The 17091-nt window shown below is 34.9% G+C and overlaps 1 protein-coding gene across 4 annotated transcripts; it reads left to right on the top strand.

The window, feature by feature from the left end:
• The first annotated feature begins 10652 nt into the window (after positions 1 to 10652).
• Positions 10653 to 16279, top strand: LOC139848419 (uncharacterized). 4 transcript variants are annotated; one of them, XR_011759949.1, is made up of 5 exons: positions 10653 to 10777; positions 10944 to 10972; positions 14625 to 14651; positions 14739 to 14864; positions 14985 to 16279. XR_011759949.1 is itself a non-coding variant. In XM_071838156.1 (5 exons), exons 1-5 carry the CDS (start codon positions 10747 to 10749, stop codon positions 15011 to 15013), a joined length of 267 nt encoding a protein of 88 aa, XP_071694257.1. In that variant the 5' UTR covers positions 10653 to 10746; the 3' UTR covers positions 15014 to 16279. The 4 variants fall into 4 exon arrangements, 2 of the variants coding, with proteins under 2 accessions (XP_071694257.1, XP_071694256.1); XR_011759950.1 differs by having other exon boundaries at positions 14742 to 14864; XM_071838156.1 differs by having other exon boundaries at positions 14625 to 14676.
• The last annotated feature ends 812 nt before the right edge of the window (positions 16280 to 17091 follow it).

Below are 17091 nucleotides of genomic sequence, written 5' to 3' on the forward strand. Positions count from 1 at the left end.
CAAGAGAAGAAGAGCATCGGCCATTAAGCCTGTTGACACTAAGGGTAATGAAGGAAAAAGGAAGTTTGAGCCGTCTCAAGGTTCAACTCAGAATGACAGTAAGAAGCTTGCGGATAGTACGAGGACGAATTATAAGGGTACCTATCCTTTTTGTATTCGTTGTGAGAGACATCACCCGGGGCGGTGCACTGCTACATGTGCGTTATGTAAGAAAGTGAGACACGTAGCTAAGACGTGTAAGACTCCTCCAAAGGTTAAGGTGACTGTTCCTGCTAAAGCTCCTCCAACTTGCTATACTTGTGGAGAAAAGGGACACATTAGTCCAAATTTTCCTAAGAAGAAGGATAATCCCGCTCCTGAAATTAATACTACTGCTGCGAAGGGTCGTACATTTATTCTTACTGCTGTGGAAGCTTGAGATGAGGATGAGGTCATCACGGGTATGTATCTTGTCAATAATTGTTATGCCACTATTTTATTCAATACTGGTGCCGACAGAAGTTACATGTCTAGTGAATTTTGTACCCTATTTACTGAAAAGCCTTAACCCTTAGAAACTAAACGGTTAGTAGAAGTAGCTAATGGGAAGATCATGCAAGTTGATAAAATCTATAAAAACTGCAACCTAATCTTAGCCAATAAAGAATTTAAGATAGACCTTTTGCCGGTCGAGCTCGAAAGTTTTGACGTCGTAGTTGGAATGGATTCGTTATGTCCATTACATGCTGCTATCATGTGTTACGATAAAACTGTTCATGTTCCGTTGAGAAATGGAGAGACTCTCATCATCCAAGGTGAAAAGAGTGGTTCCAATCTCAATATTATCTCATGTATCAAAACCCGCAAATACCTTATGAAAGGTTATCCAGCTATTCTAGCCCACGTTAAGATGATTGAATCGAAAGAGAAGAGTATTGAAGATGTACCAGTGGTTAATGACTTTCCCGATGTATTTCCCGAAGATCTTCCTGGTCTTCCACCTCCTCAAAAAGTTGATTTTCAAATTGATTTAACTCCCGGTGCTGCACCTATTGCTAAAGCTCCATACCGATTAGCACCCTCCGAGATGAAGGAATTATCCAACCAACTCCAAGAACTATTGGATAAAGGTTTCATTCGTCCAAGCTCGTCCTCATGGGGAGCTCCTATTCTGTTTGTTAAGAAGAAAGATAGTACGTTAAGGATGTGCATTGATTATCGCAAACTAAACAAGCTTACTATTAAGAATCGTTATCCATTTCCGCGTATTGATGATCTATTCGACCAACTCCAAGGGTCAAGTGTTTATTCAAAGATTGATTTGAGGTCCGGTTATCACCAACTCCAAGTCAAGGAATCCGATATTCCTAAGACTGCTTTTCGCACTCGCTATGGACACTATGAGTTTTGTGTCATGCCTTTTGGTTTGACCAATGCTCCTGCTGTATTCATGGATCTTATGAACCATGTTTTTAAACCTTATCTCGACAAATTCATCATTGTTTTCATTGATGACATTTTGATCTACTCCAAGAGTGAGGAAGAACATGAGCAACATTTGCGCATGATTCTTGAACTCTTACGAAAGGAATAACTCTATGCTAAATTTTCTAAGTGCGAGTTTTGGCTCAAAATCGTACAATTCCTCGGATATTTTGTTGATAGTGACGGCATACATGTCGATCCAGCTAAGATTACCGCTATTCAGAACTGGGAGATACCAAAGACTGCGAAGCATATTCGTCAATTTTGGGACTTTCCGGTTACTATCGAAGGTTTATAAAAGATTTTTCCCTGCTTGCTAAACCTCTTACGAAGCTAACTTAAAAAGGGAAGAAGTTTGAGTGGTCCGAAGAACAGGAATCTGCTTTCAAGATTCTGAAGGAGAAATTGACCACAGCCCCGATTCTATCTTTACCCGAAGGTACTGACGACTTTGTTGTTTACTGCGATGCTTCGAAGTAAGGATTTGGTTGTGTTTTAATGCAATGTGAAAAGGTTATTGCCTACGCATCTAGACAGTTGAAGAAACATGAAGAGAACTGTACCACACATGACCTTGAGTTAGGTGCTGTGGTATTTGCATTAAAGATATGGAGACATTATCTGTATGGTACCCATTTTACGGTGTACACTGACCATAAAAGTCATCGACACATCTTTAATCAAAAACAGCTGAACATGAGGCAAAGCCGATGGCTCGAGTTATTGAACGATTATCACTGTGAGCTGAAATATCATCCCTGCAAGGCGAATGTGGTTGCCGATGCCCTTAGTCGAAAAGATGACGTTAAACATGTGCGTGCTTTAAACCTGAAAATCAAATCAAATCTTATATCACAAATCTGTGAAGCTCAATCAGAAGCTATTAAACCGACACTTATCGAAGGTGAAGGACCTATTATTTTCGAGAACCAACTTCAAGTGAAAGCCAATGGTACACGGTACTTTGGCAACAGAATTTGGGTCCCTCGCTTCAGTAATCTCTGTGAACTAGTCTTGGATGAAGCACATAAGACTAGATACTCTATTCATCCAGTTCCAGTAAGATGTATCACGATGTGAAGGAATTCTACTGGTGGCCTAACCTAAAAGCCGACATTGCTACTTATGTTAGTAAGTGTCTCACTTGTCTGAAAGTCAAGGCTGAACATCAAAAGCCTTCTGGTCTATTGACTCAACCCGATATTCCGCAGTGGAAGTAGGAATGTATCACTATGGACTTCGTTACTAAGTTACCTAAGACTTCAAACGGTAACGATACTATTTGGGTCGTAGTTGATCGCCATACTAAATCTGCACATTTTATACAAATCAAGGAAATGGACAAGATGGAGAAATTATCACAGCTTTATATTAAAGAAATTGTCTCACGTCATGGTGTTCCTATCTAGATTATTTCTGATCGCGACAGTCGATTCATTTCTAGATTCTTGAAGACTTTACAATCTGCTTTTGGAACTCAACTCGACATGAGTACAGCCTATCATCCGCAAACTGATGGTCAAAGTGAACGAACTATTCAAACCATGGAAGATATGCTACGTGCTTGTGCAATTGATTTCGGCAAAGGTTGGGATAGACACCTACCTTTGGTTGAATTTTCTTACAACAACAGTTATCACTCCAGTATTAAAGCTGCACCTTTTGAAGCTTTATATGGCCGGAAGTGTAGATCCCCTTTGTGTTGGGATGAACTCGAGGACGGACATTTAACTGGTCCTGAAATCATTCACGAAACTATCGAAAAGATCGCTCAGATTAAGCAATGATTAGAAACTGCCCGTAGCCGACAAAAGAGCTATGCCAATAAGAAACGAAAAGACATCGAATACCAAGTTGGAGATAAAGTCATGTTGAAAGTATCCCCTTGGAAAGGTGTTGTCCACTTCGGTAAAAGAAATAAACTCAGTCCACGATACGTTGGACCTTTCACAGTTACTCAAATAGTCGGTCCCGTGGCATACCAATTAGAACTACCAACTGAACTTAGCCAAGTACATGATGTGTTTCATGTCTCAAATCTTAAATGGTGTCTTGCTGATGACACACTCGTTATTCCTTTGGATGATGTCCGCATTGATGAGAAAATGCACTTCATTGAAGAACCTATAGAAATCATGGAAGGAGAGGTCAAACAAACGCGTAAAAGCAATATACCTATCGTTAAAGTCCGTTGGAATTCGCGTAGAGGCCCCGAATATACATGGGAACGCAAAGACCACATGAAACGGAAATATCCCCATCTCTTCTCAACTGCTGATGCAAATGAGGAATCTACCTAAAAACTTCGGGACGAAGTTTTCAATAACGGGGATGTACTATAACGACCCTCATTTTTCCATTCTATATTTCTGATTTTTTCATTCTATATTTTTCCATATTAAATGCCCAACAATATAATTAAACTTAATAGTTAAACTTTAATCGATAATGATTAAGCATTAAGAATTATAAAATATACTAATTAACTTTGTACATTAATTGACAAGTTAATAAAAATAATAAGTTAATTAACTTTTGTGAACAAATAAATAACTTTAAAACTTGTGTACTTAAAATATTTAAACTTGAATAATTAAGGAACCATTTAAGCTAAATTAAAGTTCAAGGTCTAAAGTGAAAAAGTTAAACCCTAACCCTAATAAACTCTAGCCGATTTTAGGGAGGGTAAAATTACCCTTCTACCCCTAAAATTTTCGGCCAATACACCCCTTAATCACCTCCTCATTTGTTTAACTTGTTCCCTAAGTAATTCCTAATTAAACCCTAATTCTAGAATAATCCTAACACTCCTATAAATAGAGGCCTAACCTAAACCTTTTCATTGTACAAAATCACAATTACAACTCTCTCCCAATTCTCTCCCTCTCTCTTATTTTCTGCCCCAAAACCGAAAATACCACCACCACCCCATCGAAAATCATCATCAATCTTCAAGGGTTTTCCAAGTGATCTTCAAGAGTTCTTCGTGTTCTTCAAGAATCTTGGTGTTCTTCAAGTTTTTCAAGGCTTTGATCTTCAATCTTCATCGTGTTCATCTTTTCTTTGTTAGTCATCTTCGAATCTTCAAAGGTATAAACATAAACCCTAAACTATTTACCTAATCTTTGATTTTATTCAATTCATATTCATGATTATAACTCATTCATAAACATAAACATAAACATAAACACACCTAGATCTATATATACATGAAAAAGAAAAAAAGAAAAAAAATATGTATGTATGTATGTCGACTAGAAAAAAAAAGGGGAAAAGGAAAGTTTGATCTTTAAAACCTAGAAGATTAGATAAAGATTTTTTTGTGTTTAATTAAGGAAACAAAATAAATCTACATATATACATATACATATCGACATATATATATATATATATATATATATATATATATATATATATATACATGTAAAAAAAATATTATATATATATATATATATACATATACACGGTTACATATATAAAAAATAAAAATAAAAAAACTATATATATATATATATATATACACATATACGCATATACAATATATATATATATATATATATATATATATATATATATATATATATATACATAAAACCCTAATACTACTTTAATTATTAAAACCCTAATCATTACCTAATAATTACTACATTAGTTAAAACCCTAAACCTAACCCTAATTATTAAAACTCTAATTTATTAAACCCTAATTTACTAAACTCTAAGACATTAATTAAACCCTAGTCATTTATTAGAAACCCTAATCATTTAAAATACTACTTTAATTAACTAACCCTAATTAATGAAACCCTAATACTACTTATACTATTCATTAACATGTATATACTATTACTGTTACTAACACCTATAACCTACTACTTATATTATAACACATAAAAACATTTTGGGATATGTATTAGAGATGTATAGATCTTCGAACTTTCTTGACGAATGGTTTCTACGAAACTCTGGTCGGAAGGGTTTGGATTTTCTGATTTAAAGGATCCTATAGCTCAAGCCCCTAGACCTGAAATGGCCATTCGAAGGGAAAGGGGTGGTTGAAAGCTTATCTAATACGGCAAGTATCCTAAAATGGAAAACACTCTTAAAGTAGAAACTTTCTAGTTATAGAAACTTACTAAAATAAGGAACCTACTAAAAGTGAAAACTTTCTAAAAATATAAACTTACTAGGAAAGGAAAACGAACTATACTTAAAACACTATCATACTTAAACATCTACTTAAACTTGGGCAAAAACACTTACTACTCTTAAATGTCAATAGGTTGACTTTCTGTTCGTTCCAACTTTCTATTCCAAGGAATAATCGTCATCTCTCTCTGCTTACTAAGGTGAATTTCATAGGCCCACTTTATGTTGTGCACAACTTATTTAACTTTTTTGGGGTGAGACACATGCTACTTTTACTTTTTACAATTTAGATACAAGTACCAACTGTTAAACTATGCTATACCCGGCTATGTCCGACTAAGTCCCTACAGTGATATTTTTAATTGCTCGTTGATTGAATGCTTAATTATTGGGGGTAGGCCTATCGGGAGTAACGTCCCCGATACATTTGACTAAGTCATTGTATTACTTAATAATGAAATTAAACCGACAAGTATAAACTACAACTTGTCTTTGGGGCAAACTTGAACGTTTAGTCTAAATATTATGCACTGGCATAACTTTTTGATCTGCGAGATCAACTTTACAAACTAAATCCTGTGGTCTAAAACAACGGTCAAACTTATTTGTTAAACCTATGATTTCACTCAACCTTTTTGGTTGACACTTTAGCATGTTTTGTCTCAGGTGTTGTTTGATTCAAGCTTTCTTTCTTACTGCTTATGTGATGCTACTTGAACATAGGAACAAGAGATATCGCATTATTTACCTTTGCATTGAAACATTTACGTTATTATTATTTCCGACATTGTAACGACATTTCATTTTCCACTGCGTACTCTCAATAAAGTATAATTTTATCATTTAGTATTGTTCTCATATATTATAATATGTTGGTTTATTTGATATTAAGTCACATTCCGCCCAGGCCCTAACTGGGGTTGTGATAATAAGTGTCATTAATACCAATGGGTCATAATTGCACCTTGAGTCATTAATGCACTAGAGTTGTGAGTTGGTAAGTAGTCCAACTTGGTTATGTGTTAATTGTGTAATTAATGTAATAGGTACATTTCGTTGAAGATTACGGGATTTTGGTTTCACTTGCACCAAAGTGATAAGGTGAGTGGAATGATTATACGTGTATGTATATAGTGTATTTATTTGTGTGTTATGGTATGAACCAAAGAGCCGGTAGTGAAATAGCATGTGCGATTGGGTGCTATGATGTGAACCAAAGAGCCGGTAGCATCATGGCATGTGTGTTATAGTGTGAACCAAAGAGCCGGTAACACTATAGCATGAGTTGTTAGGTTGTGAACCAAAGAGCCAGTAGCACCTTAGCGTGACTATGACTCAAGTTATGATGTGAACCAAAGAGCCGGTAGCATCATGACAAATGAGTATGGTGTGAACCAAAGAGCCGGTAGCACCATAGCGTGAGTATGGTTAACTATATTATGTGTGTGTGGGTTACATTAGCATTATTTATATTATGTGCTATTGGTTATGCTAGTTTGTGACTTGTTGAGGAATTTAGCTCGTACATTTGAGATTGTATGCTAGTTAAATTGCTAGCATGTATGCGGTATGTGTGTAAGTGTTTGCAAGTAAGTAGATTATATATGTATATGTATAATTATTGCATTCACTGAGAGTTATGCTTACCCTCTCGTTGTTTATTCTTTTTAGAATCAGGTGTGGACAAGGGCAATGGAAAGCTTGTGGATTAGAGACCTCCATCAAGTGGGCTATTGGAGGATATTTTTGGACTCGACCTTTGTTGGGTAGTTTAACCTCAAACGCCATGCTCGTGTTTTGTTTGGAACTTAAAATCTTGGCTCGATGTTATATTTTGGACTGTATTAAACTTTTAATACTCGATGTATTGTACAAAACGTTTTAATGACATTAAACTAGTATGGTGGTTGTTAATGTTCTGGAAACGTAACGTGGTGTTGTATAACATTATTAATGTTTTAAAAAAATTTTTGGTTGGGTTAATGACGGGTTGGGTCATTACATCCTTCCACATAGCGAATCGTATAAGTCCTCCATACGCAACGAATGCGTCATTCAAACCTATACCGATCCTTCTGCCATAAGGAACCCAACCCCTGAACCTGGTTGATCTCTACCTACCGCTAACTTGATAGGGACGTACTAGGGTTATAACACAGAAAGCAAACACGTATCCACACATAAGTTAGCATTCAATATCCAAGAACAAGAGTAGCATGACAATCCTAACTAGCATGGCACAAGGATAACTAGCTACTCTATACTATGCATTAATGGCTAGTTCCACTCACCGTTTACCAGCAACAACTCGCTTATCTAACTCTGAGCTTCCTCCTTGTTCTTATCACCTGAGAACAATATAAACCAAATTAGTATAGTGCTCTAATCATAATTAGACACACGGGTAACATAACAGCTAGAAAACAACCATTAAACAACAAGTCATGCACTAGTCTACATCTGTATGGTTGCAGATGCACCCGCACGGTTACAGTCTTATTTTACACGGATACAACATGTATCCGTCCGGTTGCAGGTTAAAGCCCGGTTGCACAACACCACTGCATCCGTATGGTTGCAGATGCATTCGGACGGTTGCACAGTGTACCCGCACGATTGCAAGCTGCATTCGTACGGTTGTGTTCTTCAGCAACATCATCAGTTAACTTCGGGTTTTGAGCCAAAATTATCTCAATCTCGTTTTCAGACTTGTTTTGACACGAAATCCACACGCTACAAGTTAGGATAATATTTTGGGACTCAAACCCACAAGATTTACACCAAAACAACTCACGAATTAAACAATTTTGATACCAAAACCCCATTTAACAAACCTAACTAAAAACCACATAAACCCACTGATTTGGACCTGAAAATCATGGATTGTTACCTTGAAATGACCACGAAATCAGTAGTAACACAATTGCAAATCTAAAAAACGAGATTAAAGGATTATGGCTTTCAAGAGGGATGGAGGTGTTAGGTACGAGTGAGTGAAAAGATAAGAAAGAATGAGAGAATCAGCTGGATCACTAACACATATTGAGTTAAAACACAATAACCCTTAACACACGGGTATTTATCAGTTATCTAATATCTTTCATACATAGTTTGACAACCCTAAAGGAGTTCAAATTAAATACACGAACCTGTTCTGAGACCCTTGTCACAAACTGATGTCAACAAAATATTTAAATAATAGAAAGCATTTAATTAAATAAAAGCACAAAGACATAAACTCTAAGGGCAAATTAGTAATCGTACAACTAGGCCCGGTCCGAGGGTATTACATTTATATTACTGTATAAGGTTATCTACGAGATAGAATTACTGTTGTGTTGGTTCATGTTGTTTTAAGGCGATTTGAAATGGGGTAAGGCTAAAGTGAAATGGATGGAGGTTTGTATTTCTAAACACAAAGGAGGGTTAGGGATTAAAAGTTAAAATCATGAAATATACAACTTATGTATTACCATGTTTGGTGTTTGATTACTCAAAAGAAATTGCTTTAGGTAAACTGGATACAACATGTGTGGGAACTCCAACTCGTAAATGATTCAAGCTGGGGATGGAGGAAAATTATTGGCATAAGGGACGGTATTCGTAACCACTTTGTACATCAACCAGGAAATGGGCAAAAAAATATAATGCTTAGTTTGATTCCTGGTGTGATTACGGACCAACAGAATCTCTTATTACGGCTAAAGATAAGTGACTACCTGGTTTTATGCTTGGACTTCAGTCTCTAAGCTTTGCAGTTCTTCAGGCTGATTATGGCCGGATTCTTAGGCCTTAAATTATCTAATGATTCCTAACACCTGACCTCCGAATAACAGTAAGCAAGATGTGATTATGTGACTTCATTTTAATGGAAACTTGCATGAGTTCTCGGTTAAGGAAGTGTGGGTAATGACTAGACTAAGATCTAATTACCAAGTTAATTAGTTTTCGCTGGTTTGATTTTCTCATGGCAGTCTACATCAGTCTTTCTTAGTTTAGTTGTTGATTAAAGAGAAGTTAAAGGCGCAAGATAGCTTATTCCATGAGAGTTTAAAGTATTTATTTCAGTTTTTATTGTTCGCTATGCGGTCTGCGCAACCAGATTCTCAACTTTTTTTTGTAATTGCTCATATGCGAAGCAGGTTTGGAGTAAAGCGATGTCCCCGATTCAGTTTTTAATTAGAATGTTCGACAAAGTCCCTGATTTAGTTTTCAATTAGAATGATCGAATGGAAAGAGATAGTTAGGCATGCTTGTCCTAGTTGCACATAGAAGAGTTTGTCAGGTGGTTATTGCAAAACTTGTTTTTGCTGCTACTATTTATTTATTATATATGGCGGGAACAAATTAATCGCTTATTCAAAGGAAAGTAGATAGCTTCGTATCAGCTATATCAGATTATTTTCCAGGGCAGATTCAGTACGTTGTCACCGGTAGCACATGCTATCAGTAAAAAAAACTCATATAGTGTAATTTTTTGGGGTCTTCAATTAATGATACCTTTCAATTTTGTTAAAAACCCATTTGAGAGTTGCAGGTCTTGAAATGAGAATTGGGGAAGAAGACCTTTCTCATTTCTCACTCATGTACGGAGTATTAAACTAATTTTTTCTTTTGATATCTCATTTTATAGTAAGAGTTACAATTCACTCCTTTCTCATTTTATTTAATGGCCCTCTATTATTATCAAAGTAGGCAGTGTAGCCCTCCATGTTATATCCACATCTCAATCTAAAATCAAAATTTAAATAACACGTGTCCTTTTAATTTATACATATACATATACATATAGATATATATCTCTTTATCTTATAATAATAAAGTTAAAAATAAATTATCTTAAATTCAAATCACTAATCCTAAATTATCTTTAAAAATAAATTATCTTAAATTCAAATCATTAATCCTAGCCTTTCATTGTCATTAACAAGAACATTCAAATTTTCTAATCAAACATTTTATTTTATTTGATGACTAAATTACCTTCTAATAACCAAAAATAGATACTCCGTAATACTAAAATTCACATAAATAATTGCAGATCCAGTCGTAAGGTCACAAATCAATCGTACAAATCAATTGCAGAAATCATCATCTACAATTGTTACCGGTCGATTTGCCCAATCACTATCCGATGTCGAATAATCTTCATTTGCAGATCGCGGGTTAGTAATGCTAAATTTTTGTTTTGATTTTAAGGTTTTACGATTCTCATGTCTGATGTATTGTGTTAAATTATGTATTCTACTGCATCTCATCTTCGATTTAACAATCATACTTATGTGGATTGTATTGTCTTTGTCACAAATCAATCGTACAAATCAATTGCAGAAATCATCATCTACAATTGTTATTCAAAGGTACGTTTATCATTGATTATTTCAATTATGGTTTAGAAACATGTTAAGATATCATAATCGTATGGGTAGCGCACCTGTTAATCCTGCATTTTCTGCTGTTAGGAGTGCTTCAACCTCTTCGTGCTTACTTGACTCTTCCCAACCGCTGGATCAGGGGCCGTCCACGTCTGCTGCATTAAACAGTTCAAACGGTAATTTCATTGCAATATTTTTTTATTATTCCTGTTATAATTAAAATGAGAGATTTGGACTAATCTTTAGGGTATATAAGTGTTGCAATATATTGTTAGGGTCTGTGTTGGTCTACAATGTTATGGATCTACATTCACACTGTGAGGTTAATTTTAATTAATTCATGAAATTGTTATTAAGATCAAGATCAAGATGTTAGTTATTTATTATTTATTAATGATGTCTATAGTGTAGTAATTGATGTGTTAAATTGTAGAGCGACGCACATCGTTCGCCATGGGCTGCAATAGTATATTCTTCAGGCTATGTTCAAGCTTTTTTTCTAGGGCTCGATATACATCAAAGGTGAGGAAATTAAGATTAGTAGAATAAATGTACAGTTACATAATGTTAAAGTTGATCCAATTGCTAGACTTATACGAAGTAAATAATTTTTTTACATTATATTTTATTAATTACTTTTTCACATATAATTACCAGAAGTAAAAGGTCAAGTACGTTTCTTGGATCGATAATTCCAGATTCAGTTGGCGATGCACTTGATGCAACTCATCATCATGTTCTTCATAATGTTGTTGCACCTGGAGTAAAGAGGTAACATTTTTTTTTTTTTTTTTTTTTTTTTTTTTTTTTTTTTGTATTTTAGATGGATCTTAAGAAAACTTTTTAAACTGCTCCATGTTTCCAGATATGATAATTATTTTCTTAGACATCCAAATTTTTTTCATGTGAAATGACTCTATACTATAATCTTTGACTTGTATCTTTGTCTTTCTATGGATCAATTGTACCCAATTAGCTATTTATACTTCATACCGGGTGTATGCAAAGTACCAATTGTTATTATATTTACTTGACTTGTTATTTTTATTAGTAACACATGTAGATTTTATTATAAGTGATTCTTATTACAGTTATGCGGTGATTCGTAAGTTCGCCACATCCGCCTCTGAATCTACTACAATTTACAGGTGAGGATCACCAAACGATCAATTAAATACACCTCCAACAGCTTCGAATGTTGTAAATAACCAAGGAGCATTGATGCAGGTATATAGTATTGTTATCCTTATATACTCTTAGGTCATTAATCATCATTGCTGCTATTATACATAGCATTAAAGAAATATAGCTTCCGCGTCACAATTGGATTCCGCCTTGGCAATAACCTAAATAAGGACTCCAAGAAAATGAGTTGACATAATGTCGATGCACATCCATATGCAGACCATGACACAATCAAAAACTTCTTGGCTCATCAGGTTAGCGTATAACTTTTTTCCCATAGCTAGTGTCATTTTTCTTATATGAACATACATACGGAGATATAGAGATAGATATAGAGAGGTAACTGATGACATAAAATACAAATAGAAATAACTTGAAGTGGTGGAATGTTGGGTGGGTTAAAACTGTTCAATATTAGTATATCAATATGGGTTAGGGTGAGTTGATCCCAAACTTAACCTGATGGGCATTTGCCTAAATTTTTTTAATGATACCTGAGTGCATATTTGGATTCTATACATTAGAAACACACCTCGGGCAACTTTCCGCCAATTTGGGATGATTTATTAAAATGGACATGTTTTATTAAAAGTGGGTCAAATGGGTATGTTTTGTTGATAAAAAGTCAAATGGGTATGTTTTACTTATAATAAGTCAAATGGGTATGTTTTATTGAAACCAAGCTTCACAACAGGTATGTTTTATTATAAATAGGCCAACCAATATTGTTAAATTATAATGATAAAAAAAAAATCTCAAATGGGTTATCTTTATTCTCAAAAAAAGTATAGAATATTTTGTTGTTAAACCATATAGAGCTTAAATTTGGTTAGGTTAAATACACTTATATATATTTACTGTAACTAATGAATATGTCCAGAGTGCTCGCGAATAAGGTGTGCCTTGTGGGTGAACCATGCTACCAATGTGTACGAATTCGTTTCAAACCACATGACCACTACTGATTATGTTTTGGTTCTCATTCATATTTGAAAACTTAGGAACTGAGAGTGTAATACCATTCTTCTTATATATGTTTTTACTCATTTATATTTCAAAATGCTAATTTATATACTACCAAAATATTGTAAATGATAGTAAATTAAATGACAATAGTAATAGTAATATTCACCTACTGTTTTCATGCAGACGAGCTACAAGTCAGCAAACAACAATGAAATTGCAGTGTATACTTGAACGAGGACGTGACCCCCATCAATCACAGCCTAAGTCTTTTATAAGACAATCACTAGCATAGACTTTATTAATTTTGCTATTCATCTTTTTTGACATAACGAAAGTGAGACTGCATCTCATAACGTGAAGTGCTTTTGTTAATGTTGCCTATTCACTAACGGGTAAGTTCATCTTTGTTTTCAAATGTTGATTATATCTAAATGCAAATATTTTCAATTAAAATTTTTGTTTCATACATCGGAGATTGATTATAGGAACAAATCATACGGGATGCTTTTATGTTGATGTTGTAAAGACTCATGTACCTTTCTAATCTCTTTTTTATTTTTGTTGCCATCTATAATTTGACTGGTTACCCTCTTACTTATAATAGAGTATAGGGTATTTTATTAATTTCATATAAGTTAACTCACAAATCACTACACAAATGGGCTCGATCATTATAGCTGAATATCTGAACGGGTTGAAGTTGCTACCTATCAAAATTGCACATAGAAAGTCACGTGTCCATGTTTTATTCATAAGGTATGGTACATACTGGAGCTCTTAAATGCACTCATTGGATTCATTCTCTCATTCAAGAAGGAAATGTTCATCAACTCCTGCTCTTCTCATCGCCAAACTTGAATTCAAGAAACATGGTTGAGAAATGATTCACCCTTATCAAACAATTGTTTAACATCACTTTTCTAACCACTATAATTGTATCATACTTATAGTTGATAGTTGATGGTAAAAGGTAAATTTGAGTCTAACGCTTAGTTGTGTGTTGATCCGTTGATTTTGTCATACTTGCTAAAGCGGTCAGTGAGTGGTAGTGGTACCATGAGAGGGTACATCTCAGCAGATAGACTCCACATACCCATGCATTTTTTAGAATTACATCTATAATTGAATATTACTGACTTAAACCCGCGAATTCGCGGGTCTTAAGCTAGTATATATATATATATATATATATATATACATATTATTTTAATTTGATGATGCTAAATAGGAGTACTAATGAATTAAAAAATATAGAATACTAATTTTATTGCAAAGTATTATGAAGTATTATATTAACTATACTCAATTTATTGTAAAGTATAAACGAGTACGGAGTATTCTTTTAATTTTTTTACAGGGTACTTCATCTGTTCCGTTATAAATGTTCACTATTGACTTTGAAAGTCTTTTTTTCAAAGTTGACTATAATTTTTGTTTGTACTACACAAGACTTGATGAACTACGTTGTTCTGTTGGTTTATTGCAGATTCTGACGTCGTCTACTGATTCTGTGGTAATTATGTTGCTGATCATAATACGTAAGGTAATAATAATTATTATATTTTCTTGTTGATGAGTGAAAGGCTATCGGATAATGCAGTAGACATGGAAGATCATGTTAGTATCCATAAGGTAGTGGAATATTTGGAATATGAAGATGTAAACCCTATGTCTGTTCCACCTCAAGCGCATCGTCTGGAATCTCTCATGCAAAGGTCTCCTACAGGTATTAATTCATCTCCTCTAGGATGTTCTGTGAAAACAAAATCTTATTTGAACGTTGTGTTAGACCTAAAGTTAATAAAAGAGTGAAGTTAACATATTGATTAATAACCTTGTTTTGTAGCTCATGTGATAGTGGCGTGTTTCTTTTAGCGTGAGTTCAGGAGTTCGACTCCCGGGGGTGCAGAAGTGCACACAAGGTTGCCCCCTTAATCCTTGGATTCCACCCAATGGTGCCTTTCGCACATCGCGTTGCGAGGGCAGTGGGGGAGGGGGGTTTTGTTGGTCCTGATTTAAGAACGGAAAGTTTGTAGAGGAGGTGAATACAACTCTTTTTGTTATTTATGATTATTTAACAGTTGAAGCATATAATTAACAATCAATTAAATCAAATTCATAAGTAATATTCAACGTTATTCTTTTATTGAAATAATTTCAAAGAATCGGGGTTATCCTTTGACAGAATAGATAACCGGTTGATACAGATTACACCTAGATAGCTTTCGAACGAATAAAGCTTATACAAGGTTTAGACTCTATCGATCTAATATCCACACTACTAATTATACAATAGTGGATTCCACTATTTATGGAAGCCCTGAAAATCGTGTAATAGATCTATTGTCCACTGGTACAAAGGATGTTTGTACTCGGCCAAAAACTGTGGCAGGAAGCACGTGAACTACGCATGGGTTAAACTTCTGTATTACATTATTGTATTGTAAGGTCACTTGTGAGCCGCCGACACGTGTCCTTTTCTGGTCAACTTCGTATTCTATGTCATTTGAATAGTACCCTTTGATGTAGACAACACATGAAACGATTATGCATGTAATGGAGCGTAATTTGTCATGTTGCGTGCTGCCTCAGACTGTGCTGGTTCTTATGCTGCTGGTTCATCATGTGATATTCTTGGTAGTTCAGCAAGCATAATATACTGGCCGTGAAGAAACCTTGAATCTTTAGCTTTCTTGCGCTGATAGTGTAGGAACCACCAACTCACTTAAACACAACATTCAATGTTGTTGTACATAAATAAACTTATGCTGACATTCACATTACAACTAGTATTTATAATCATGTTTTGCCATAATTAAATCCTTAATTATGTAAGGGACTCAACAGGTTTTACCATCCATGCCCTTGGATTAGGTTGGATTTCCTTCTGGCAACAGTTGGGGGCGGGTTATGAAACCGCGAGAGATGAACGCGTGGATGGTTTAGTCCGCCCTGGTTATTCCAAACTACTGTTAATAAAAACAATTTTTTTTTTTTTGAAAGGCTAATAATAAAAACAATTATTGATTAGTCTTTAAAGTTGGAAGAAGGTATTGACGTGGAAATCCCGCTGGAGACGATGAATGAAGCATCAGATAGGTATCACAATACTCTTTATTCGAAATGGAATGACGTTTTATGTTGTGAAGATTATGCTGTTAATGTTGGTAAAAAAATAGGGAATAGAAAAAATTATTGGAAATGCAATTCTAAATACTTTTTCTTCTTCCAATTTGTTGTAAAAAGTGAGATGTTGGACGTATTGGAAATTGGGCCATGGATGATTCACACTATTCCTATTATTTTGAATAGATGGTATTTGAAAGTTTCACTGATGAAAGAGAATCAATCATACTAATGTGCCAGTCTGAGCAAAGATGCATGATGTTCCGTTAGTTGGTTACACGGGAGTAGGTTTAAGTGTTATTTCTTCTAAATTGGAAAGAACAATAATGCTAGACTCTTTTACTAGCATGGTGTGTATTGAAGCACGGGACGTCCAACCTTTGCACAAACTTTGATTGAGATATCTGTTGAGGCATATTTGAGGGAAACGTTAAAGGTCTCAACTCCAAGTTTGAAGGGTTGTCATAAAAGTGTCGATGAGCTTCGTGTCGAATATGATTGAAATCCACCAAGGTGTTCTTGTTGTGAAGTCTTTGGGCATAAGGATGCTCACTGCTCAAAGACATTCTAAAATCTGTAAGATAAAGAGGTTGTGTTAGAAGATGGTTTCAAGCAGGTGACTCGTAAGAAAGTAAAGGGTATGGTCATTGGAAATCATCGCCAATCGCAACATTTGGACATGCAAGTTGGTAAGGTTGAACCTCAATGGGTGTATAGACCAAAGACAAAGGAAAATGTTGGTAACACTAATTCATAAATGAGTCAAGTTGGGACGAGTAAGGATAAACAACTGAAGATTAATTCATAATTCGTTCGAAGCACTCATT

Source organism: Rutidosis leptorrhynchoides, chromosome 5 (assembly GCF_046630445.1).
Source record: "Rutidosis leptorrhynchoides isolate AG116_Rl617_1_P2 chromosome 5, CSIRO_AGI_Rlap_v1, whole genome shotgun sequence".
In the NCBI taxonomy this organism is placed as follows: Eukaryota; Viridiplantae; Streptophyta; class Magnoliopsida; order Asterales; family Asteraceae; genus Rutidosis; species Rutidosis leptorrhynchoides.